Consider the following 26,528-nt stretch of genomic DNA (forward strand, 5'->3'; position numbering starts at 1 on the left):
AAGGGAGAATTTGAAAAATGCTGTTACCGTGGTAATCCAATTTTCCGGGCCCCGGTTTGTGGCTTGGCATGCTTATGTAAAAAGAGGGGCAGAAAAAAAAAAAAACACAAGGAGAAAATCTGGACGACAGTGTGCAGCGCATCAAAAGGAAAGCAAGCCAAGGCACACAAGTGAAGTGCTGAGAAAACTAAAATGTCTGGGATAGACTGTGGGTCCAAAATGGGGTCAAGGGTCAGGACTATATGCCTGCTGGCATCCTGATCACTGAGTTTATGGTGAAAACAGAGGGAAATGACTTAGCAAACTAATCTTTCCTTTTTACAGCCAATAACGACACAACATACACAACAAATTCAATAAAACCATCAACAACTGGGATTGGAAAATTCACAACTGACATGTTTTGCTATTGCTTAGGGCTGCAACTGATTTAATTACAGTCTGATACTGACATTCAATGTTCAAGTACAAGAGAGCAATGTGAGACAGGGCGTCCTGCAGCTAACTTCATTAATGCCAACCCCTAAATGTGATATTTTGGGTCACATGCGTTGGCACAGAAATAATTATTGTGTCACAGTTGTGGCCCAAATGGAGTTAAATCAATGTCAATATATGTCTTTTTAGTAGCGGCATGCTGTCTGTACAAAATAATTGGCATCATAGCTGGAAATGTGCGCACCTTTTTCCCCCTCTATGAAAGTGTATTTCTGTGGCACTAACATATCTGTGCTGAGTTATTTCCTGTTCAAAAAGATATCTTTCCCCAGAGAATTCAACTTTTGGAATAACCAAAAATAGAGACGGGTTTGTCTTTCTCTGGAGAGCCACATTTGGTCCAGGTGCCTCTTAGATACAATGAATGCATGGCACAGTTAACATTGATTTAAGTGACACATCACTTATTATTTGAATACAATTATCTGTTTCTGTGCTAAACAAACTGCTTACATACAACAAGCTGGACAACACTCCATAATTCGTTTGTTATAGGTTATGTGTTGTGTTAAATTATCGTTCTTTATATGCATCTTGTGAAGGTTCAGTTTTACAGTTGCATATAACATCATAGGCCGCATTACACTTTTTAGCTAATGCAACGACATTTAAAGGGTTTCATGCAATCATGCAAGTGTTATGTAATCTTGGGTTGTTTTTTTGTTAACCTGGCAAAACAGATTTTTGATACAGCTGTGACCCCAAAACTAGGATCACACCTGCCTTCATCACAGCCAATTACTGTAATTGGCTTCAAAAAGACTGAACATAAAATAACTAGTTTAAAAAGAAGGAGAAACTATTCACCAATAAAACAGCAGTAGTAACAGCATGTCCAAGCTGGTGGACAGAGACACTGTCAGTAAACAAGTGTAACTCATCACCTGCTGCTATGGCTCAGCACGCCACTCTCTGCTTCGATGATCTGTACACTTTGCACCATCAATGTCCTCAGAATAGTCAGAATCACTTAATTTGATAGGTACAGCATGTGTCTGTACAGAAGTCCAAAGACACAACCTGACACCCATGAGGAAAAGATGGATGCAGATCCAAGGGAAAAACAATCTATGATCAGCAAGTTCTAATGTCTTGACCTGCATTTTAACCCAAGTTTTGCTGCCGTATACAACTGTAAACTTCAGCAGAACAATGACTCAATATTTTTACTATTCCTGAAAATCATCTATTTTGGGAGGGTCGCTATGTTTGAGGGACAGAGCAAGAGCCACGATCGAGACTCTGTACAAATGGGTGGTACTCCACAAAGGAAGGAAATGATGGGAATAGGAGTGCTGGCTACTGTTTGCACAGCGCACTTGCACCCTGTCTGCCACTGAATCATTTCAGAGTCCTTCAATCTGTTCCCTGCCCCCCGCAAGACACGACGACCTCCGTTTCCTGAGTTCACATGACTGACCGCGGTTATGGTTGAGGCACAGAAAGAAAATAGGGACCAGACCACTGCACAGGGAATATTGAATTGCTCTTTACTCCGGCTACCTCTAACTGTGTGTGTACATCATTGTATCAAGCTTTTCGTGTGTCGTCACGCTTGTGGTTTTGTGTGTGTGTGTGTGTGTATGCAGGAGCGGCCAGGCGTGGTATTATCATCCAGCAGGCCATTCAACACCGAGAGCCACACATCACTTTGGGCAACAGCTGAGGACACATTTAAACGACCAGGGCAGTGCTCTGGCACTAGGGAGTGGCAAATCACTGTCACTGTATCGTCTCCCCTCAGGCGTGCCCCGGTGATGATTCACAGCCCGAATCAATAGGCAGGGTCTGGCCTGGTTTCCGTCACAAGGCCACAGGGGGCATCAAGAAGGCATCCTTAAAATTTATGTTCCTTGCATTTGCCCCAAAGCATTTTGTGATTGTTTTTTCAAAAAATTCTTGCCAGAGGAGATGGTAAGCCAAGTGGGGTAGACTTTCAATTAAATGAAAAGAGCTGTAAAGACTGTAGCGATGGTGTGGAGAGGGGCTGCTGACTGAAAGCACTGGCGCTGCTAGAAGGGGTTTGATGTAGTGGTCTGAGTGCCACGATGCCATCAATCCAGGTCCCTCTTTACGGCAGACTGCGGCTGAGAACACAATAGGTAACCACTCATGTGGCAGCCATGAGAAGATGTCTTTATAAAGTGGCTGTGACTTTGTACACCAGCTGACCCAAAGCAGTAAAGTGTTCCTGTCTTCTGTCTTTGTTGGGAAGACATCAGTGTCGTGCAAACTGTGGGACAGAAACTTAACCTTCTCACAGGCAATCACTTAGACTGAACTACAATACATTGTCCCTGACTCTAGAAGTGAACTCTGCACGGAAACTTTGAGTAAACCTCGAAGCAAAAGAGCTACTCATGGAAACCATGTTTACTTTTTCCCCTTGACATCATTCGCATTACACACACACACACACACACACACACACACACAAGCAGTGCAGCAGCAGTAGCAGCGGTGCAGAAAACACACAAGCAGAAGTGGAGATACACACTTGCATAAACACACACCTGCCATACACCCACAAATGTAAACACAACACACACTCAAAAACACAATACTCACGAAAAACACACCCTCACATACACAAAAACACAAGTGAGACAGACGACCACGGCTTTTTGAGGCCCTGGAGTCAAAATGGCTCTTTTACTAAGTTTGGTGTTCTAAAGAGATGTAAAGTGCCATTAGAAGAGTTGAAACAAGGTGGAGAAATCAGGCCAAATACTACACACCGGGTATTTTCTCTAAGCACAGCACTGACCTGAGGAAACACAGCCACAGTTACATATTCACCAAGCCTCAGCAAAGTGCTGTTAATACATGATCTATAAATCCTACTTATGGTTGACTCGCAACAAAAAAGGCGAGCATTAGCACATTATAGAGTCTAAGAGGAAGAATGCTGATCCAAGATTGCAGTTATATCGCCAGGTTGTGAATATACTCATATATAACAGCAAACTAATCCAGCAGAGCCCCTGCTGACTAAAACAGATAGCTGACCATTTCTGGATCAGTATTCCTACCGTGAGTTTGTGAAGTTGTGAACCTGAGCCCAGAGGGTCTATGTGGATTACTGAGTAGGCGGAGACTGCCACAATCTGAGAACCTTGGTTAAAGTCCCATGTGTCAACATTCACTTTACAATTGACCACAAAAAATGTCAAGCTACACTCCTGCCAAGTTAAGGATTTAACCACAAACTTATAGGCCATTTCCCCTAAAAAGAACGACACACCGTTTCTGTCAAGTCAAACGGGTCTGGTTGTCGCAGTGTGAGCCAGTTAGCATGCAGGGCAGAGACACGAAAACAGACAAGCAGACCAGAGTGCACATCCTGTAGTGCTGCTGATTCAGAGGAGAAAAATGAAATACCATAGATAATGTTATCAATACCTGAGTGATGGGAGGTTGAAGGCAGTCTGTGGCAAATTTCATGCGTGGCTGTTGGTTTTTAGGCCTCAGCAATCACAAGATCTCATAGATAACACTCAGCTCTGCCGCTGCAACGGCAGCACCGTCATTTCTGATTTAACCACAGCTGGGCAAGTGACAGTCTGTAGCTGGGTTTTTGAAACACAGTCATTACCGCTGACGCACACCGACTGCTGCCACCTCCCTGCTCCTTACGCAAAAATGTAAAGCGCTTTCAATTTAAACACCACCCCAAACTGTGGTTTAATTCTCAAAGAAGTGATGAGGAGCACAAACAGCACAGTGGAAAGCAATTTATGATGATTTCCACTGTGTAAACATGCTGCTAAATAGCTGTGGTTACTTTTACTTTACAGTCAAGTGTTTATTTAATGGTAAGAAGTTATAGGTTCCTCTTTGCCCCACTATGCTTGTCCTTCTCCCTGCAGTGCTCTCACCCTTCTCACTTCTATTGAATTAAGGCAACCCAGAGGAGATGTCTGCTCTGCAGCTGCCAAATGACTTTGCCTCTTAAAAGAAGCTTATAGGGAACTCACAAGACAGCTGCAGGCAAACACTCAATTAATATCAACATTTATTGATTGTTTAATCAATGGCGACGGTTACGTGATCACAAATTCAAAGCAAGTCAATTTAGGCATCAAAGAAAAACTACAAAGTAAGAAAAATTATTCGGTGATCGGAGCCAATTAACTTGCTCCCCAAATGAGCTTCCAAGCCAATCCAGGAGGAATTAAACTGCATGGGGATAATTTCTCTGTCCTATGTGTGGTGCTAATGCAGTATAGTGAAAGTTAAATCGTGCTGTCTGTGGCAGTTTAGACCCTTTAGAAAATGCTTTTATGTGGTGGCGATCATAGAAACAGTTTGGAATGACTAAAAGCCGACTGTTTTCATCATTATCATCATTACTGCCCCATCACTTGGTAAACAGAGATTATAAAGCCGACAGAGCAATTTTACAGAAGCTTTAGGTTAGCCACAGTGCCACTACAAAGGATGCAAATGAGCCTGGGTCTGTGGGCCACGATATAAAAACAGAGCTGAGGAAAGATGTGGGTGAAAGATGCAAAAATAGGATTAAAAAGAAAAGTCTTCCGTCTTTACTCATCTAGATTAATAATCATAATTTGTAGTCCCATGTTTCTACATAATAATCAGGATAATTGAGCTGTGTTCAGTACAAATAGTCAGGAAAGTGAGATAATACCTTGTAACTACCAGTCAATACCTTAAAAAGCAGAAAATGACTAGAACAGTTTGTTTCAGGTTTATTTATATGGCCAGAGAGATCATTAAGGAAGGCTATCTGAATGTGTGAGAAGCGAGGAAAGCCCCGCAGTGAGGAATTGTGTCAGTATGTGTGTTCACTGGGTTCACTGAGTGATGAAGGCCTGTCACTCCTCACTGGTCTCCCATCATAACCTAGAGATGGCTGTAGGGGAAACGTATTCTGCTGGCTGGCTGACATTCACACACACTTTTGACACTTTACGACGCATCACATACACACTTGAGAACATGCGTGTCACTTCGACGTGCCCAAAAACAGACACACAGGACTAACGCTGAGAGGGCAACAGACACAAGTGACAGAGAGCTAAAGACAGAAAGATAGAGACATACAACAGAGGTGACAGTGTATAAATGATTTAAAAGTGGATGAATGAAATCCTGCATGAGAATGAGAGATGGAAATGAATGAGTGGGACAGAGAGAAAGAGAACAGATTACATGGAAAAATAATCGTAGAAGAATCAATATCACACAGAGAACCCACTCCATGGCTCCAGCTGCTGAGTCAATAATACAGCTTTTCATCCCAACAACACTATGCGTAAATGGCAACATAAAGCCACTGGTCAGTGGCACTTACAGTGTGTGTGTGTGTCAGTAGCAGTATTTGTCTAGCAGCAGGAGTGATGAGAGGATGGAGTGGAACAGGAACTTCCTGCTGAGTGAACAGACATGCAATTGCTACACTGCCCCTCTGACCAGGCCAAGACACACAGACACACATACTCAGAGTATGTGAACACACACATCGCACACAAATCATTTTCTTCTCACCTCATCTGCCCTTCAGGTCAGCTGACCTAATCTTAAAAACATGCTGAATTATGAAAAAATAAAGATAAAAACTGGTTACTGCGCACACACTCCACACAGTCTATAAACGTCTTTTAATCAGCCTCCAAGTGAAAAAGAAAACTGAGTCAAACAGTAATGGGAGTCCACATGATGCAAGGTGGGTTGACGTCAGGAATCAGCTAACCAAACTGGTCTTGTGAGCATGAATGTAAAAGGAGCCGTAGTATTCAGTGCAGCTGTTGAGCTGCTCGCTCATTTCAGGAATTCTTTCCACGTACCTGAGCTTCGCACTTTGTGTCCTGATTGTGCTATTTGTCTAGCCGAGGATGACTGTAGAATACCAAGTTATGCAGCAGATTAAGCCAAACTGCTGGTGCTACCTGGCTATTTACCCAGCAGATTTATGGTGCAGCTCAGACAGGGGTGGAGCAGGACTTAATTTCAAGAAAATTACATGGAAGAGGTCTACAGCTGCCTTAAACCTACGAGCATATGTGCACATCTTACCCTCTGAGAGTATGCTACGTTCCTTAGAAACATTGGCTTAAGTCTTAATGGCTGGAATTGTGTTAGCTGTGTGGCTAAATTAGATTAGTGAACAGAGCACTGTCTTTAGAAGGACAGGGAAGGTTTCAGTCTTTGCCGATTTTATAGGTAAGGAAATAATTCTGGAAACAGCTTCGTGCTGGAGGTTATTACTGGGAAGTTAGCATGGAAAACACCTGTGAAGGTGTGAACCTGGACTATGGACTCCAGGAAGATCGGTAAGCATGAGATTATATCATTACAGGTTTCACTCCAAAACACTGTGATTCTAACCTCACAGACTAATGTTTATGTAAGCAACAGTCTCTAATATAAAAGCAACTTATTCCACGGTGCGCTTTTATTTCAGTTCCAGGAATGATTCAGCAGTCATGGTGGACGCCTTCTTTTTCCAAAAATGTTGGACAACTCTTTTGCAAAAGAGTCCAAAGTAGAAGGCTGTAATATGAGCATAAGAAGTGATTTCGCCGTGCCCATTAAGCGCTTTCTCTGCAGCGCTTAATGGGCAGATGAAACTCAGACAGGCAATAAGCGATTTTATATTTCACGGAAGTATACAGTATAATCATGCTTGATAGAGTTAGAGAAGGGTTACTGTATGCAGGTTTTCAGCTGAGAACAAACTAATCAGAAAAATCAGCCAGCGCAGAGATCAGCTGAACTGAAAACCTGCACAGCACATGACTGAGGTGTAGGTGTCTTGTACTAGGAAGCTTTGCCAAGTCACATGGCTGTTAGACACAATGGCTCCAGGCTTTGAACTTGTGACCTCACCTATCTGTCTATTGATTTTGAAAATCTGAATTCTACCCATTATTTCACATTCATAAACTTGATTTCATAAGGAAAGCGTGTTTTTTTGAAAGGCCAAAGAAAGGACAGCCCAGCCCTGTCATCTCTTATGAGAAAAGCAGGAATAATAAAGCCAACAGACGTCATGTCTTTCCCTCTTTGGCCAAAGACAGGGTCTGGGGAGGCAGGAAGACAGACGAACAGGCGAGTAGGCAAGGACTGCAGAGCATCACAGAATGGAAAATTACCAGGGCTCCACAATCAGCTGGGCACCTTTGATCAGCCAGAGCCCAGGCACCAATTACTGTGGGATAATCGGTAGCCCTCAGAGGCCTGACAAGCTGCAGGCACTGTGGGCACAACGGGTCAGTGACCAGCAGGCAAAGGCCTGGTCAACAAGGCTTGCAGAGCCAAAAGCCGACGGTGCCCCTCGCTGAAATGCTGCATGAAGGCGGCCAAACAGACAAGCAGCACAGCGAAGCCATTGTTCCCCTCCTGTCGACTCAGCACAGTGGCACTCTCACAAGCCAGGCATCCTCTCCGCAGACCGCTTGGTGGTGGAGAAATGGTGCAAGGGTGTGGGGTGTGTGTGAACCTGCTACTGCACATGTTTCTGGTTTTTCCACACACTTTCCCCTCGTCTCTGCAGTCCGATATACACAACATACGTCGAACAAATGTGCACACACATGCTGCTTGCACACCTGTCCCTGTAATTCTGTGGTAAACAAAAAGCTGCAGTGCTCAAGGCAGCACTTGCTGCACAGTGATGCAACACACAGGAAACACGTTCTTCACCGCCTCTCTTTACTGATAACCCCTCAGGAACAAGGCTTTAACTACCTGTTCCTGGTTTGCTTCATATTATCTGAGAGGACTATGGATTGACAAAGCAAAGTTAAACAAACTGTGAGACCTCTCAGACACAAGTGTTACACTTATTCTGACAGTATGGTGTCTGAAACAAATGCAAGCCAGCAGCAAAGATTTATAAACAAAAACTAAGCCTCTCCACTTGAGGCAGAACATGATATTCAGCTCATTAATAATTGACATCTTTCTTGTGCTGGGGATCGTTCATCATCGATTAAGCCAGGCTACAATGTTGGCTGCTGTGCTGCTCTGCCCTCCATTGTCAACAACTTAGAGACCCAAAACAGTTCATAGACTGCTACAACAATAACTCTTTACTCACTGCTGCAATAAGAAAATAACTCAATTACACCACTGAATCTTTTGCTTACTCATAGCATACAGTTATCTAACAGAAACACAGTAGCCAGTGGACTTTGGATCAGGCACACTGCAGTTACACAACAGCCAGTGCTGGTCCAACTAAACCCATACGGGCCAGAAGCAGCTTCCCTGTACACCACGAGTCAGCAGAAGAGTTTGATCTCAAAGCAGTGAGAGGTGAGAGATGTTACACTGAGGGAGAGCGGGTTTTTGAGGCCATTTTGATTAAAGACAGATATCAGTGACATCTTTTCCAGACTTATGCCAATGTAAAACATCTTGGTCTTGATACCAAAGCTGTATTTCATTTGATACATTATTTTTCCAGGGTGTAAACAGATTTATCAGAAAAAAGAAACAAAAACAAAGATTAGTAGCTCCTTGCTTGCAGAAAGTAAAAGTAACTTACAGGTTTTTATGTGCATATGTTAATAAAATTGCAGACAGAGTGTGTTCCAAGCTTAAGCAGTGTGCTGCCTGATGCATTTCCTACTTATCTGCATGTTTTAGTACAGACACTGTGTTGTTCGTCTTTTGCATTGTGTGTGCTTTAGTTAATGTATGCGCATCAAAATCTTTAATAAACATTTTTACATTTTGCAAGCAAGGAGTTTTTTCTGTATTTCTATGACATGGGGAACCAACTCTGAACATTTTGTTGGGTCATATTCTGCTTATCACCCAGCAACCACTGTAGTGGTTACCAGGGAACTGGTGCCACGGCAACATTGATGCACGTCCAGGGTGACGATGGTAGGCGGGGCTAAGAAAGGATGGGACTATACCACAGATTAGACAGAACTATAGTGGAACCAGCATACAGACTATCACTGTAGTCAAGTAAATGGAAATTGTGCGCAACATGTGAGGGAATAGCATCCCTGCTCAGAGCACTGTCACTCATGCTAAGGGCAGGGAGTCATCAGACATAAACACAGAGACAAAGACGTGCGTCACTTAGGTTTGTGACAGGGAGTCATTACACCAACCACACAGTGAGATTTTCACAATGGTGCATACAGTGGAAATGAGAAGTGGGATGCACAATGGTGGTTTTACAAAGCAAATACCACAATTTGATTTTGTGTGACCCAAAGCAGGTGATTAGTATTTACATATAAAGTGACAAACCTCTGGTAAAGATCACACACAAATATCAATTCAACAGTCAAATATTGTTAGCAAGAATAATATCAGTGCACCTGAGAAGCCAGACAGGGAAGAACAAGGAGGGCTGCGAAACTTTCTACTCACAAGCCAAAACCTGCTAAAAAATAGCTAATACAAAAGAGATCTGATTCCCTGTTTTATATTCATGTCTTGTGGGTCAATTTGATTGCTTTGTTTAATACATGAATGTGTCTTTGTGAGGTGAAAAACACACCTGAGCCAAAAGGCTTACACATCCAGCACTCTGACTGGCACCAGTGGCTGGAACAAAGTTCCCACCCTGAGTGATACACTGCCGGTCTCCCCGTCCTGGGTCACTCATAATTAAAGCAGAGATCAGAGGGCTGAATAAAGCATGAGCTTTTCCAGCCCAGAAGGCTCAAGTATCACTCTGTATAAGGGCCCAGCGAGACAAAAGGAGTCCCTGAGCCCCATACCATACCCAGGGAGGACTGATACGGACGCAAACCTGAAAGGCAACTCCTTGCATACAGTGACACCCCCTCCCGCCAACCCTCCCAACTCTAATCCACAGTTTAAACAGCCAAGGCAAAATGAGGAGCTCAATGCCCCTTGGACCTAATTAAGAGCTAAAGATATTGTCCCAAATGGGGACATTCAAAGAACAGTGTTCAAAGCAGTAAAACACCAGCAACATCCACCCTCACGCTGTTGTTTTTCATTTTTTAAATGAGTGCTGACACAGCCAAATACTGCAAGGTTTGTATAAAATAGGGTGAGTAAATGCACTGTAGTAACGTAGCCATTCTTCTGCAGACACACATTTCAAAAACATTTATCTAAATGCAAAATTCTGTTTCTTTTACCAGGTAAATAGACTGATGATAATCTGGTTAGGACATGTAGATTATGCTCTAGAGAAATGCTGAATTCTGAGAAACTCTTGCCAGTGTATCACAGAAAGATTTCTTGCAGGGTTCAATTCATGTGACTCTGCCATAAAAATGGACAGTCACACAATGACTGTAATGTGACATACACATAATGGAGAAAAAAATGTTATAACTGGTAGTGGTTGCTAATGCTATGAGTTGTGAAGTGAAAGGAAACTTTTTGAACTCTTCTACTGAACGGTTATCTCATATACTACATGTTTGTTTACAACAGTGTGAAGATACATGCATGAGATCTGTTTTTGGGTTGGTTGTGGAAAATGTGTCGTACTACCAAACACTGTGGAAACTGTGGTTTAAGAGCAGTCAGAACAATGCGACGGATATAAACATGTTGTCCGGTTTCCTAACCTAATCTGACTGGTGTGTGTGTGTGTGTGTGTGTTTGTGTGTGCATGTAACCCCTGTCAACGATGCTCCTTAGCGTTGAACATTTGGATATTTTTGGATTTGTTAGCAATCAGTTTGAAATTTACTGATTTGAACAAGAAAGTCTTGACCAACAGTCTTCCTCTGTAACAGAACATAACACTCTAACACTGCTTACCAACAAACACATCAAAGACACAAGCTCAAACCAACTCTGCGGTTCCACAGAACCTATTTTAGGCTACTTATGTTGAAACGGGGTCAGCTGCACATTTGAGATCCTGATTGTAAAACCTCCCCTCTGGTTGAATCTTCTCAGAGTGTCTCTGCTGGATCCAGTCCCAATCAGCTCAGAATATGGAGCTCTGAGTGAGAAGCTAACAAATACAGATAGCATGTCTTCTTTTTTAATGATGCAAAGGTGCCAGTTTCTACGTGGACCTGGATGTTAATGATGCTTGCACCATTATTTGTCCTCTAAAGCAATCATCAGAAGAATTTTCCAACTTCCGTCGGGCAAGTGCCACTTTACAGGTCATTTTCTCTGCACTTCACAGTAATAGAAAAGCTTACTTTGGTGCATTTTTGTACACAATTCATCTTGAGTCACACTGTCCAATTATGAGTGTTCCAGGAGTAAAAGTCTCTTGACTGCAGGCAGCTATTTTACTGAACAGTGTTTCAGTAACCCATCATCCCACAAGGTTAGTTCTTTCACAGAGGAGAGTGTCAAAACAAATCCCACTCTAGTTTTTGTGACTTTAATAACAAATGATTGACCTGTCTGCACTCTTTGTCATAATCTCTGACGCTAATGTCATCCAAAATGCACAAATCCTGATTATATTCTCACTCTTAATGAACAATATCACTCTTAACTTAGAATAGAGACAAATTTTCAGGCATCTCAGTGCACCTGAGTTTATATGTCCTCTTTCTCACCTTCCCACACAAATCAAACTGAATAAGTAAACATTTAAGCATTTTATGAAAGCATTCCAGATATGCTTGGTGTGCCCACACTTGTAGCAGGCTGTGATGTTGACAAAAAGCACAGGTTATAGATGGCACCATCAGCCAGCGCATTCAATAGCTTGCATACTGAAGTAAGGATTAACATGACACATAAATAGGACAGGTGAGCAGTCAAGAGCTGGTCACACTCAAATTGCCCTGATCCAGAGTGTTTGATGTTGAAAAATAAGAACAGAAACACAGAGGCATATCTCCTATTCCTGTCATCTCATATCGATTCAGTTACCACTGCGCTGAACGCTAAGCTGACACCGACGCTCACTCTGCTTTCACCATAAGGAGCAAGAAGCTCGGCTATCTCGTCGTTATCAGGGGACAAAAGTGAAGCCCTTTGATTGCGTCGTCATCGCACAGCAAGTTTATCTTCCCCGTGTTGCATCACTACTCAGCATTCACATGTACTGCCAAGAAAAGGCCTCTCCTCTGAGAACAGGGCGAACACGCTGAGAGTAACGCTAGTTTCTCCCACAGAGTGAATCACAAAGCTTTGGAGAGAAACTTGTTCTTGCCCCCCCCCACCCCACCCTTCCAAACAGCTGACAGACTTGCACAGTGGGTTTGGTGGCAGATAGCCAACCCTGCCTCCCTCAATCTGTGAGATGAGCTAAACCATGAGTTACTTTCAAAATTTCCAAATCACTCCTCTCTCTTTGTATGAGAGACATCAGCAAATTCCTTCCAAGAAGACAAATACAATTCCCAAATGGTTAGACACCCGGTGTGCTATCACTACAAACAATGTGCAACATCAGTGCCTCAGTAAGTAGCCATTTAATCAGTTAGTGGATGAGCAAAAAATGATTCTGCACTATTCATCACTTCAGGGATTTTTCAAAGAAAAAGCCAAACAGTTGTGGGGGTTGAGGTTCTCAAATGTGTGGGTTTGATGCTTTTCTTTGTCACACAGTAAATTAAATATACTTGGACTGCTGGTTGCATAAAACAGGCAAAAAGAACACATCAAACTGGGCTGTGGGACAGTATAATGGACATGTTTTACTATTTTCTATCTAATTTATCAATTATTATTATTACATGTGACATACAAGTAACATCAGTTTTAGACAGAATAAACCATCAGCATTTCCCTTGGAGTTGAACATGACTGTCTCTCCACCAAAAAAAGTACAAAACAGTCGCACATATTAGTGCCTGTCAGAGCTAGTGCACAAATTTAGGGAAGTAATGCGTCAGCTTGTATTAATCAAGTCATAAATGTCATCAACTAAACAGTAATGACAGAAAAATTATTGCTACTGAGGGCATCCACATGTGATTGCCGTCCAATAAACAGGATGTTTCAGCCGAATGGGAGTGCTGCTGTGGCCATCGTGGAGCTATCTTTGTAAAGTCTGCATGTGGAAGGTAATCTGACCGCTGATGTTTATCTGATATGGGATGGCAGACCACCAGAATGGAAATCTTTTGCTCTGTGGTTGATGCAGGGAGTAAACTCGCATAGGAGCTAAAGGTCTAGCAATGATATCATTACCTTATAAGAGAATCTAGGGCGCATTATCACACTACACAAAAATTCAAGAGTGTTAAGACTATGAGTCATGAGTTTATATCTTCAGGGCAATCAACCTGCGTGATGGCTAGAACCGCGCTACATGTCTGAGTGGCCTGTTTTAACCTTTTTCGATATTACCTTGACATGTTTTTAAAAACTTGCCAAGTCACTAAACTTAACTACAAATAAATTCAGCCTCTTAACGCCAGTACACATTTGTAACGATATTACAAAAGGCAAACGTTTGGCAGCCTGAAATCTATATGACAAACAATGTACAAGCTGATAGCTATCCTATAATTTTAATCAGAGTTAGATTTATTATTTTGCTGAGTAACGTTCATCACTTAAAGTTAATCAGGTAAGTTGAGTCTCGTTAGCCTCTTAACTAACATTAGCTAGCTAACTAACCTCATAGCTCATTCGGTAGGGCAAACAGACCTTTTCCAACATCCGTGAAAGGTGGCAGACAGCTTCTCAGCTTACATTTGGCTCATTCTCATATCTAGTCTGGTTAGCAAGCGAGCTAAATGCCATGTAATTGGGTCTGCGGGCAGCTACGAGCCGTGGAGCTAACATAGCTGCGTGTGCCGCATCCGAAAAACACAAGCTAGTGCTGCTTAGCCTGACGAGCTAACAAGCTCCACGGGGCAAGCTAATTAAAATACCCCTCACACATTTTTCAACCTACCTGTGATCACCGCTGCGACCCAGAAGACGCCCCGCTAATGCCGTCACCTATGTATCACGAACCGTGCCGAGCCAAAATAATTCAAATTCCACAGAAAGTGCAGGGAGAGACGCTCGCAGTCCAATCGCTTCAGCCACCGCCGCTGAATGGCTGCTACGCGGAGACTCAACCAAACTTCCTCCTTAGCAACGGACCGCCTCCGCGGGACCTCATTGGCCGGCGCGTGCAGATCGGAGGTGATCGATAGACTATAATGCAACCTGAATCAAACTGGACTTTCACTGCATTTCTTACAAATCACTTCGAAAAGACTTATCACTGTAAGGGAGTGACCAGCCGCCGCACTGGACTCTCTCCCTTATATTTCTAGAGCTGCAAGTAACATCATCATCATTATAGATTAATCTGCTAATTATTTTGTAACCAACTTGTTTTGTCCATTAAACATCAAAAAATAATGAAAGTTTTCACTATAGTTTCTCAAGGTAATATCTTTTTCTGTATAAAACACAAAGGCATTCAGTTTATTATCACATATGACAAAGAAAAGCTGTAAATCCTCCTACTTTAGAGGCTGGAACTATAAGAAAACGAGAGATTTTTGCAGGTCTGAGCTATGTTCTATTTCAATTTAGCCTCTATGGCTTGTAACATAAATGAGTGTCTTGTTGGGGGCCCCTTTACACATTTTAAATGCCTATGAGTTGTTTGTAATTTTGCTTTAAAAAAAAAAAAAAAAAAAACTTTTTCCCTCTAAACTTCTCACATGGTTTAATTTCAGTTACTGTTCAAGTTATCCAGTATTTCACAAAAAGGGATTGGAGAAAATCAGAAAACTGAAAATAGATTTCTGTATCAGAACTTCATATCTCTTTTCTCTCCCATTAATCATGTCATGATTAACTGAGATTAATAAACTGATATTGAAATAGAGTGTATCACGATACTGTATTGTATGATAGTTTAATTTTATGTTTAAGTTGACAGTAAGTAAAACTAACTATGTATAATGTAGCACATAATGTTGATACTCAAGTAAAGTACAAGTAACTAAATAGTGTACTTAAGTGCAGTGTGTGACTAAATGTACAAGTCACTTGTTTCCACTTGTGTTTAGTGTTTGCCAGTCACCTGACTGATTATATATTCTATAGCTGGCTGATATGCAAATAAGCCCTGCCAGTGAAGGAACTCATGAAACCAGATAGTTTAAAAGCCAATTTGGATAACACCACAGTGTTAATGATCCTCCTGATATCATAACAGTAATTCTCTTGATATCCGTCACACCATATGTCAGATGTTGAACTGCGGCCATGGCAAACACATTTGACTGACTGACATTCATTATGCTGTATCTTAAAATGTTTTATATTTATTAACTTTTCTCAGGCTTCTCCCATGTTCACCCCCACTCCATCTTCCCCTGGTGATGAAACCTTGGCCCCTTTAAAAGGCCAGAAGTTTATCAGCATTAAGTTGCATTCCTGGAATACTTTGAATCCGACTAATCTGCAGTGTAGCATGTGTTGTGGCCTCGAAGGTTACAAAACCAACAAAGAAAAAAAAACCCTTGGTTAACAAAGTTGTTAAGCCTGTTATGCTGATGATTGTCATGCCAATGTGTTTCTTTGAACCAGCATACAGACATTTTCATTGTCACTCTCCTTTCATCCTTAATTATCTTAAACCCAATCTTCTTTATGACTCCTTTTTCTTCTTCTTCTTCTTCTTTTTTTTTTTTTTTTTACAACAATCATCCATCAACCTGTCAAGGTCAGAGTCATAAAACATTGCTGGTGAGCCTCTCTCACATCTGTTATGATATTCTGCCCCCTTGTGGTCACTGAGTGTAAGTCCAATAATGTGACATGTCGATGAAGCCCCCCCTCACATTCACGATACACTCACACAAGTGTTTTCACCTATTGTGCTTAATTAGATGTCTCCTCAGGACTGTGTGGGCATGACACTTTCTTAAACCTACACATAATTTTGTCTCCTCATTATCTTAGATCTACTCAAATTAATTTATCAAAAAGAAATAATTACAAAACTTGTAGCTGTCCAACATTTCAAACAAACTGAAGCTATCATACCAAAAGCTTCTTTGTAGTGAACACACTGCGACAGACTGGCATATCCAAACCCATCAAGCTAGTTTTATTGCACCTGTTAGAGCAGTACAAATTCCACCTTTATGACCTCAGACAATGCCATTGCCCAAATTCAACAGCCAAGTCCTAATCAGCCAGACTAATTAAACAGAGCCTTAATTAGGGTATAACATGAATAAAGTGTCCACTTATTAGGTGCACCTGCACAGTCTAACAACTGTTCATGATGTCTATAATGTTCTGTTGCTGTTGAAACTGTTATAGAGGTTTTGACATTTATGATCTAACACTGAGCTTCAATTTTAGCATGATGACATGCTATGTTTAGTGTATAACATTTAAAGCGTATTATAGCCTACGTTTAGTATGGTAATATGTCTACACTCGGTACATTTTATAGCATGTTAGGACACTGTTAGTATCAATCTTAAAGTACAGCTGGGGCTTACACATTCAGTATTTAGCATTGTGGACAAGTGGAAAGGTTCGCCTGCTGATAGCACTAAATAAAAACGTCAGGGACGCCACTAATATTTATGCCCTTCATCAGAGTTTGTGCCAAATTCCATGACAATTAATATAAGAGATGTTAAAATATTTCATTAGACTTATCTGTTGTTTTGGAATTGAACTACACTGTTGACTAATAATTAGCTTCATTACTTGTTACTTGTTTGAAATATTTGTTGAATAGATGCAGCTGCACAGGACATTTCTACTGTAAACATATATTAACATTATTTATTGGTAGTTACAGTATTTACAAAATGACTCTTTCATCGAGGCAACAGTGTCTTTGTTGTTTAAAAAGATGAATCTAGTTAATAGTAATACTGGGTTTTAGAGAGGTACTTCTCTTTGCAGCATTACTGTAGATCAAAACCACATTTAAGACCAAACATAATTTCTTTGTTACGACATTTTATTTTTCAAACAACATATAGAGTACTTTACACAAAAACCAAGCCATTATCTGCTTCAAATATTTACATAAAACTTTGTAGAGAGACAGAAAAAAAACATTCTTTGGGTCTGACCATGCAAAACAATAAATAATGTTCCTGACAGTGCTTTGCATGGTGCATGTTTCAAGACTGTTGTTCAGCAATAAAAAAAAGCTCAGATTTTAGTTGGCTATACATAAAGCTGCCCTGGTCCACACAGTCATCAGACATGCCTCAACCTAAGACTAGGCAACAAGACAAGCAGTGACTTTCACTCAGAGTGGGTCAGGTGCACCTCAACACATTTGCTACAGTACAGTATGCACTCATTTGTTTTGAGGCAATCCACACTATTCCAATTTTTAAGCAAATTGTTGACCAGGATAGATACAGAAATTAAAAAGTGAGATGTGCAACAGTTTTCAGTGAAAAGCTTAGATTACGTAGAAGAACTGTGGCATCCTCGAAGGATGAAGCACTGTACATGAAAGACCTCAGATGTTTTGCTCAGCAAGGCCTTAAAATGTCGTCGGTGACGCTCTCGCCACCAAGACACAACGAGCAGGAGCTTGAAGTTGACATCACAAAAGTACAGTTTTTCACTCCTTTCATCCCTCAGCAAGGTGACAAACAGATGTGTGCAGATGTGATCCCCTGAGTCCCGCTAAAGGCCGGGTTCAGAATCTGCTCCTCTCCTCCCTCTCCTCCCTCTCCCCTCTCCCCGTCAGCTGTGGCTCAGGTGATAACTTGTGGCTCCCAGGACTGGCTGGCCATCTGGGGGCGACACTGTGTGATGACAGGAGGACCTGTCGGGGTCTGGCTGTCCAGGCAGAGGCCGCTGACCATGTGCTGCAGAGCTGTGCCTTTTGGCTTCCACTTCTGCAGAGAGAGAGAAAAAAACAAGGAGGAAACAGATCAATTCATCTCTGTCGGTTAGTTTTACAGAAAGCACAGACGTCCTCACACATTCTGTATCATTCCCTTCACATAAATGATTGTTATCAGCACAGGAGGTTAGTGTTAGTAGTGATTAATGGACTGAGTCAGACCTGGATTACAGTAATCACATGAATGATTGACCTCCTACACTGACAGTGGAAAAATCATAGTACAGAGCACGGCAACCTGCCATCCCCTAAGAGAAGAAACAATTTGTTTTTGCTGACAAAACGTCCTGTACGTTCTCCATTTGTTACTGAGTTCAGCTGTGGTGGAATGTAACATGTAATTCACTTGGATATTACTTCGACTTTTCACATTTCAGAAGAAAATATTGTACTTTTACTCCACTTCAGTTACTTGACAGCTTCATTAGCTCCACTTTTTTAGATTCTAAACACTTTTTTGTGTATGTATGTACTGTGTATTGTAGTGTAATTACCTTTACTTTAGTGAAGAATTTAACTGTACATAATCCATAACTGAAGTTCACTGATAAAGTTCATGTCTGACTGTAGACTAAAGCTTACAGGAACTAAAAGGCACCAAGTTCGTATTATCATCCTTGCTGTAAAAATTGTGGTGAAAAAGCTGTTATATTTCTTTTATTATTGTCATACTTTCTCCTAATGTCTATATTTGATTATCATGAAATCAGTTACTCCTTCACCCTTCATCAGAGTCAATCACAGGGCACTCTGATAAAGGGGAGTCTGTAATATTTTTTTATATTGTTTTTTGTTTATATTGTGATGTTTTTCCACTGAGTAACAAGTCAGCTAGATTTTTTTTGATTCTTGATAAATCTAATATTCCTTTCTACAGTGTCTCCCTGGAGTCTAGTGTCTGAGTTCGACAAGAAACTTGAGACCAAAAGTAAAGGGAGCGCGAGAGTGTGTTCCTCATAACCAGGCTGTCTATAAATCACCAGGTATAAGTGGTTTGTTTATTAGCTCGCTGATTAAACAGTTAGAGCTGAACTTAATGCAAAGGAAGAGCATGGGAGTGCCACGTACAGATTTCTGGGGCCATATGGAAGCCAATCAAAGTGTGGAGGTGAATGGGAGGTTAATCTTAAAATCCTGGAGGAGGGACAGAGCATCTGTGTATACATGTGTGTGTCACATACTGTAAACACACTGTATACTGTTACATGTGTGGTGTGTCTGTGCAGAAGGAGAAAATGAAACATTTGAGCGAAATTTTAACAGTTTAGTAACTGATAGGGATGAGTTTTTGAAGACTGATATAGACACTAATACATTCGTAATAAAGCTGCTGATAGTAAACATTTAGAGCCAGTTTTCTGTCTTGACATACAACTAAATCATGCCAAAGAATTTCCAAGAACTTCTTTTCATTTATTCTTGTTGGAAACAGCTTCTAAAACAGCTTTTAGACCAGGATTGGACAAAATATCACCAGTAAAACCCAAACTAATGAAATTCTTTCAGGATTAAACTAAGAAATGATTTACAAACTAGAATTACGGCCTCACGGTTGTATGTCTGTGCCAACGAGTCAAGTTGCAGGAAATATGGTCACAATCTTCCCTTCTGTTCCTGAGTTATGCCATTGAATAAAGGCCAGAAAAGTGTTTTTGTGCAGAACATTATGATATTACAGAGAGGTTGACTTTTGACCTTTCAGATATAAAATGTCATCGCTTCATCATTTTATCCTATTTGACATTTATGTGAACGCTGGTCATAATTAGTGTAGGAATTCTTGAGTTGCGGCCAAAAACATGTTTTGTGTGGTCAAAGTGATGGCGATCTTTGACCTTTCACTACCAAATTCTAATCAGTTCATCCTGAAATCCATGCAGATGATTGTGCCAGATGTAATGGAATTTATGCAAAGAAAATAAAATGATGCAAAATTGCTCGAGGCTGTTGTTATGCAGCAGTGATCAGGGAGAACCCTCCCATTATTCTGCTAATGGACATCATGACTGAAGTATCCAATAATGAATAAAAACCTCATATCAAACTTCTGTGAATAAACTGTGGTTTGGTTTAATGTTGAAATATGCCACTATTTACATTTTTTTTTACAAGGCACCACAGTCACTTGTTGGGTTAAGGGTTAAACACTTCAGTGCTCTTTCATTTAGAGAGCAAAGTCAGAAACACAAGTAACTTTTTCCTTTCTAGGGGATTAAACACTCAGGACAAAAGAGGCCAAATTTCTCCCACAGCAAAAACTGGTTGCTTGTTAACTGGCAGGCTCCCAACGAACTCTCAAAGGATTGCAACGGGCCTGCAGAGAGATGAGAGGATGGTCTGGCAGGAGTCTCACACACTCATACACATGGTTTGAGTTAATAACTCCTCTTCGATGTCATAAATCAGCCATACGGCCAACACGAGTCCACATGGGATGTGACTGCTGGGATGGGATGTGGAAGCAACGGGGTGGGGTCTGAAGTTATGGGAGCGCTTGTTCTACGGCGTCTTTAAAATCATCTCTTCCTTTGGCGGGAGCCACTCAGATCATCTCAGCCTTCTGGCATCATTAGCAGGCGGGCTGCTAAGCATCTGTCCTGGAATCACCTCTTATCTCCAAATCTTTCATGTCATGAGTTCAACACTGTGAGTGGCACATCAAGGACAAATGAACCACTTGATTCCAAAATGAAATAAGTATTTGGAAAAACTAAGACCCACTGTTAACATGACTGATAGTGGAGGATTAAAGCTTTAAGTCCTGTTTCTTTTGTTAACCCTTAGTTAACTTCCCAACTTCACAGAATAGATCTTTTTATAAGAAATTAAATGAGACTTGTTTGTGTCAAGTCTTTTTTTTTCAAATGCTTTTTAATGTTTTGTGGAACTTCTTTCATAACAGAAATGAAACATATTTTTGAAAGAATAACACCATTTTCTTCTTACCTGTCTGGGCTCTTTTGTATTGCAGGGCTCCATCTTGACCTTTGACCCCGCAGTGAAGGCTGAAATGGCCAAGCAGAGGTCCTGCTGTCGGATCAGTGGCTCTATTAGCTCCCATCTCTGCAAAACACACAAAAAAGAGACCTGTGGTGACAGCTATCATCTCAGTTTGAACAGAGTTTTAAAGGACAAATATTAGCATTCATGTGGTTATCCGGTTTCTGGTAGTGCCTTTCAGGTTTGTTTACTAAATCCTCAATTAATCACAAAAAATGATTTTCATAACGCACAGTAATCCAGCAGGTTTGTGTAAACACTGGTCTCATATGCTACTAACTCAAAAGGCTAAGCACAACACAACTGGACCGCAGATTCCTACTGTTATCAATCAGAAAGAGCTATGTTTCTGTCCAACTGATTTAAAGAGATGAAGTCTGAAATCAAGGAACATGGTTGGGTTTGATTCCTGGAAAAGGAAGAACTGATGATTTTCAACTTCATTTGTATTACTTTATCTAAATCACAGGTTAGAAGTGCCAACCTAGCAGCTAATAATAACTGTGACATTCAGCTGAGGTGGTACTGTATGCATCATGATTAATATAATGGTGATTAATGTTGACTAACGTGACTAAACTAAATTAAAACTAAATTAAGGTTTGGCATGTTGTTCCTCGTGATAATTAATAGCATGTGTTTATCAGTTCTGTAACAGAATAAGAAGGAACCTGGGATTTGTATGTTGATAAAAATGTCATAATGATTAAAAAAAATATCATACAGAATTATTACATGAGTCATGCACTGATTAAATTGTGTAAACGTCCAAGGATCCATGTAATTTTTCACATCTGACATTGTCCCAGTGTCTTCTATGAACTCCTATCAGTGCATTAATTGTTACTTTGCTCCCACATCAGTGTTATCAGGTCAAATTCCAGCACATTTATTGAATTTATAGCAATAATTCACACTTAAAGTGTATGACCCACAGTCTCCTGAGAGCCCTGACCTGTGATTGTGGCCTGTTGGCTCCGATGCCCCTGCACTCTGCCAGGCCCAGGATGTCGGCCCCACGGGTCTCCAGACACAGACCACCTTGTTTCAACACACTGGACACCGCTTCCTGCTCAGGGACCCTGAAGGAACCATTTTACAGAGAGAAGAGAGGTCAACGAGAGGTCGAATTACAACAGTAAAGAACAGATGGATTGAATTGACTTTTCACTCTGCTGGGTGAATTGCACCACAAAGTAATAGGCCCTGTTACAACACGTACTTATAAAAATATACAATCACAATCTGAGAAACCACAGTTATTTGGAGAGATGCCATAGATTAGACGCAGCCAGAGAGGTGGGGGCTTTGCTTGAGAAACAAGCTGGTGGGACACACACTGATAAACCACTCAGAGATTCCCACCCAGTCAGATATATTTAGATTACTGGTTCTGAACTTGGGGGTCATAACACCCCAAGGGGTTGCAAGATTATTTTGTGCTAGGAAAAAAAGAAAATCCTATTGCATTTATAACTGTGTCTTTTTTTCTTTTGAACTGACTGATAGTTGAAAGCGATTTCTGCCTCATTTCAGCCCCTTGGCCTCCTCCAATAATCAATCAAAAGAAACACGGGTGAACAAACTTTTCTGAGTATTTTCCATTTCTCGGTTTTTAATGGTTCTTTTTCTTGGTTCTCTTTGGTGTTACATAACAGACAGCGCAAAATGAATATTAAGATGTTTATAAAGGCCCGCATACATATTCAAAGTCCCCCTCTGCTCAAAAATGTGTTTTGCTTATTATTCTTTCTGCTGGATGTTTGACCTTTACTGTGCAGAGTCTGACACAATCATCATAAATCTGAATTTAACACCTGGATGTACAAACATGATTTTGTGGAATCACAACTAGTTTTTAGGAAAGTGTGATGTGAAAATGTGAAGTCTTCATTGCTTTTTCTTTTCAGTAAAGAAAGAGACATTTTGTGTCAAACAGTCAAAGTTTTAAACTTTTAAATAGATTATGGAGAAGAACTATATGTAATTTTAATACTTTGTAAGACAGTAAGTTAACTTCTTTTCTGAAAAATTCACATCAGACAGAAATTATTATTCATTATTATTCAGATATTCAGCAGATTATTTTTCTAAATTCTAAAAAATGTCTTGAGGGAATCTTTAAATGTCATTAACATGAGTCGACATGAACAACAGTGACTGCTGCTTAGTTTACCTCAGCTCAGGATAGACGTTCTCCATGTACCAGCGGAAAGGTTTGCAGTTCAACTTCCGCCGCAGTGTCAAACGGTCTGCAATGCTACATGAATAAAAGATAAAGAAAAGACAAAGATGAGGAAAGGGACAAAAATAGGAGGGAGAGAGGAAGACATTTATAACTTGGATCCAACTCCGAACAGAAAACTAGACATGAGCTCTGTGTAGCTCACAGGAACACGATCAGCAGCTCGATGAAGAAAACTCAGCTACAAACTTAGCTAATGGGGATTTTATTAACAGTGTTAGATCAGCAATAACTCAATTCTGCTAATCAGGGCTTTTTGTTGTAATCCACAACCACAGCACTGGCTTTATGCAAATGTGTTGCTCCATGCATACAAATGTCCCTAAAAATAGTGCACATAAGAACAAGAGCAGTAAAATGGTGAAATGAAGAAATCTTGCTCTCTAGCTCTATCATCACATCTACTACATGGACTGGCCTGACTGAAACAATACAGGATGTGTGCAAAATATGGTGTCAGAGACAAAATCTGTAACCTGTATGCGACATGAGGAAACCTGCATGTGAGCTGCTGTCTGCATGATACATTGAGAGAGAAGAGGATGACAGTATAACAGACAAACCTCCCAAAGGCCTTGCCCTGGGCTGACGGCCTCGCAGAGTAGTAGTACTGTTTATATTCGTCCATCCACACCTCAGCCGCCCGCCGGGTGTTCCTGTGGGGGACAGAGACACAACACCTGCTCAGACACAGTAATGACAGTGCTGCTGGCATTCCTGCAGCCAACTCTAATGACAGTGTCACACACTGGAGCCTCCAGACAGCCTGAAAAAACCCATCTCCATCAGGAACTTCATCATCCTTAAATCCTAGGTATATTTGCAAGTGAAGACAAATGGGAAGATGAAATAGTTTGGATCTCTGCAGGTAGGTACCTTACACAGGATTTATATACTGATGCAAGCTAATAAGTACTTAACAATCACTATATTGTTGTTGAGATGAGAGGGAGAGGTGAGGGAAAGATGCAGTACAAACTGCACTGAGTTCAAAGACAATACAGCAAAATAAGCTGTAACGTCCAGCCAAGTTATTTTATTATTGTTAAGCTTTTGTTGATGATTCATATAATTTCATAGAAATGATTCATGGCTCGACTACTGGTCTGCTGCCAGGGGCTTGTTACACTGCTGCTCTAGTTCATCCAGAGAAAGTTCGATCTTTGTCAACATCCTCAAACCTTCTGGATGTTAGGAAGAGGAATTTTAGGTTTGAGTCATTTACTGTTTTTGTCACATGAGGTCCAGGTAGTGACTTTTCAAAATGTGGTTGCTTACTTACTAATCTCTCGCCACCACTTGGGTAAAAACATGCACAAAGTGTGACATTTGCCTGATGACGCACTTAACTTCACACTGAGCTGTAAGATTTTAAGGCTGGCTCAAAGATTAACCTTCTTTGCAGTTGGTGATTGTGATGTGGTGTAATAACACAGTACAGATCGACCCACTCACTTAATGTAGGTGAGAGCGTTGCCTTCTGGGAAGTCGTACGGGTGTCGTTTCCTGAACACGTGACCCACGCGGCTGCAGGGGAGAATCTCCAGACTTCCTCCGCACATCCACACCCGGAAAGAAAGTTCTGCAGGAGGACAGAGGTAGAGGATGAGGCCAGGAATGCAGGAGTGTAGTTATCTGAGGTGGTGTCTGTCTGTCTATCCCTAAATTACACTGTTTAATTGGCAGCATCCCAGAATCAGCCTGGCCGTGTTCACCTGCTACATTTTCCATGCAGCAGATGGCTATAATCTGAGTGCATGAGAGCTGTTGTCACAGATAAGTTAACGCTCTGCTGCCTTGCAAATTCAAAGGACACATTTGGCATTTTTGGAGCACAGGGTGCTGGACCTCTGCAGCATCCAAAAGCATCTGCAGTCATCCAGAGCCAGGCAGACCACATTCAGGAACTAAAATTTCCTGTTTTGTTGCTTAAATTTGAACATTTCATTATTATTTATGTATTTAACCTCAAGACTCTCTAGTCATTGGAAACAGTTATGTGTTTTCCAAATAAACAGTGTGATAAATAAGCATACTTTTTGTTTTCTGTTCCCAAACAAGACCTGAATACGATGTACACTGAATGGGAAAATCATTATTCTTCTCATTACGCACACTAATGGGGTGAACCCAAGTCAAATCCATTGTCCCTCATCAATTTTCCTTTTAAAACAAGTGATTTGTGGCAGGTTTAAATTTAGAGACAACGTACAGGACTTTGGTTCAATATTCCAATTCAGTATTCTTTTTATTTCGTTAAATAAATGTGTAATCTCCTTTTCTTCTATTGCCCCTGCTCTAGTCACCTTTAGGGAAGTTCACATATTAAAATTTAATGTAGAAAGCATAAATTATGAAATGAAACCCTACTTATTGGATCATTTGAAGGAGCATTTATCTTTATTAGACACAATAAAGTCAGGAACATTGACAGTTTTACAGTCTGTGTCTGAACTTTGCCAGAGGGCAGTGAAGCCTGGTTTTGTGGACTTATTTAAAGACATTCTGAGTGGGATATATGTGGAGGATGATTAATAAAAAGCCATTATTCAAATTCAAGTAAAAGTTCAAAATCATCAGCAAGCTCACCAAAGTTCTCCCCTCCCCAGATGTCCATGTGGGTGTCGTACTGGCCCAGGTGGTTGAACCAGCTCTTGTCCATGACAAAGATCCCACCAGCGATGACGGGAGTCCTGTGGACACGGGAGGGAAGGAGTAATTTACATTCTCTCTCTCTCTCTTTGGAGAGTTTTTACAAGCCTGAAGACATGCAGTCTTTCTAACGCTGCAGATGGCCTGCCATACTTCAATCTAAGTTTGCAAAATATCAGTTAATAAAATAAGTTTCTAAATCTGGGTCTTGCTTTACTAGGTTTTGCAGAGGGTCCTAGTGTCTAAATCCAATTTTATGAACTTTTTATTTTAGTTTTATGCTAACATGTTTCATGTTCCTAAACTAATTTGTGTTTAATCACATTACCACTCTGCTATTTAGTAGTTTAGCAAAGAAAAAGCAAACAGTGGACAACAAGCTTAAAG

At 40.9% G+C, this 26,528-nt stretch overlaps 2 protein-coding genes across 8 annotated transcripts in view; both read right to left on the reverse strand.

The window, feature by feature from the left end:
• Positions 1-14,457, reverse strand: part of numb (NUMB endocytic adaptor protein) — a 38,581-nt gene extending 24,124 nt beyond the window's left edge. For all 6 annotated transcript variants that reach the window (XM_018666235.2, XM_018666237.2, XM_018666234.2 and 3 more), the window contains exon 1: positions 14,297-14,457. The gene's annotated coding sequence lies outside the window, so the exon portion shown is untranslated. The remainder of the gene's footprint in view (positions 1-14,296) is intronic.
• A 2,860-nt stretch (positions 14,458-17,317) lies between these two features.
• galnt16 (UDP-N-acetyl-alpha-D-galactosamine:polypeptide N-acetylgalactosaminyltransferase 16) overlaps positions 17,318-26,528 on the reverse strand; it is a 33,833-nt gene continuing 24,622 nt past the window's right edge. The window contains exons 9-15 of one of the 2 annotated variants that reach the window (XM_018666274.2): positions 26,079-26,182; positions 24,945-25,071; positions 24,053-24,145; positions 23,421-23,504; positions 22,200-22,326; positions 21,191-21,307; positions 17,318-18,236 (exon numbers count right to left, since the gene is read on the reverse strand). In XM_018666274.2, coding sequence (XP_018521790.1) covers positions 18,093-18,236; positions 21,191-21,307; positions 22,200-22,326; positions 23,421-23,504; positions 24,053-24,145; positions 24,945-25,071; positions 26,079-26,182 — 796 coding nt within the window. In that variant the 3' untranslated portion in view covers positions 17,318-18,092. Of the gene's footprint in view, positions 18,237-19,494; positions 20,889-21,190; positions 21,308-22,199; positions 22,327-23,420; positions 23,505-24,052; positions 24,146-24,944; positions 25,072-26,078; positions 26,183-26,528 lie in introns of those variants that run through there. The other variant, XM_051077924.1, reaches the window with a different exon arrangement.

Source organism: Lates calcarifer, linkage group LG19 (genome assembly GCF_001640805.2).
Source record: "Lates calcarifer isolate ASB-BC8 linkage group LG19, TLL_Latcal_v3, whole genome shotgun sequence".
Lineage (NCBI taxonomy): Eukaryota > Metazoa > Chordata > Actinopteri > Centropomidae > Lates > Lates calcarifer.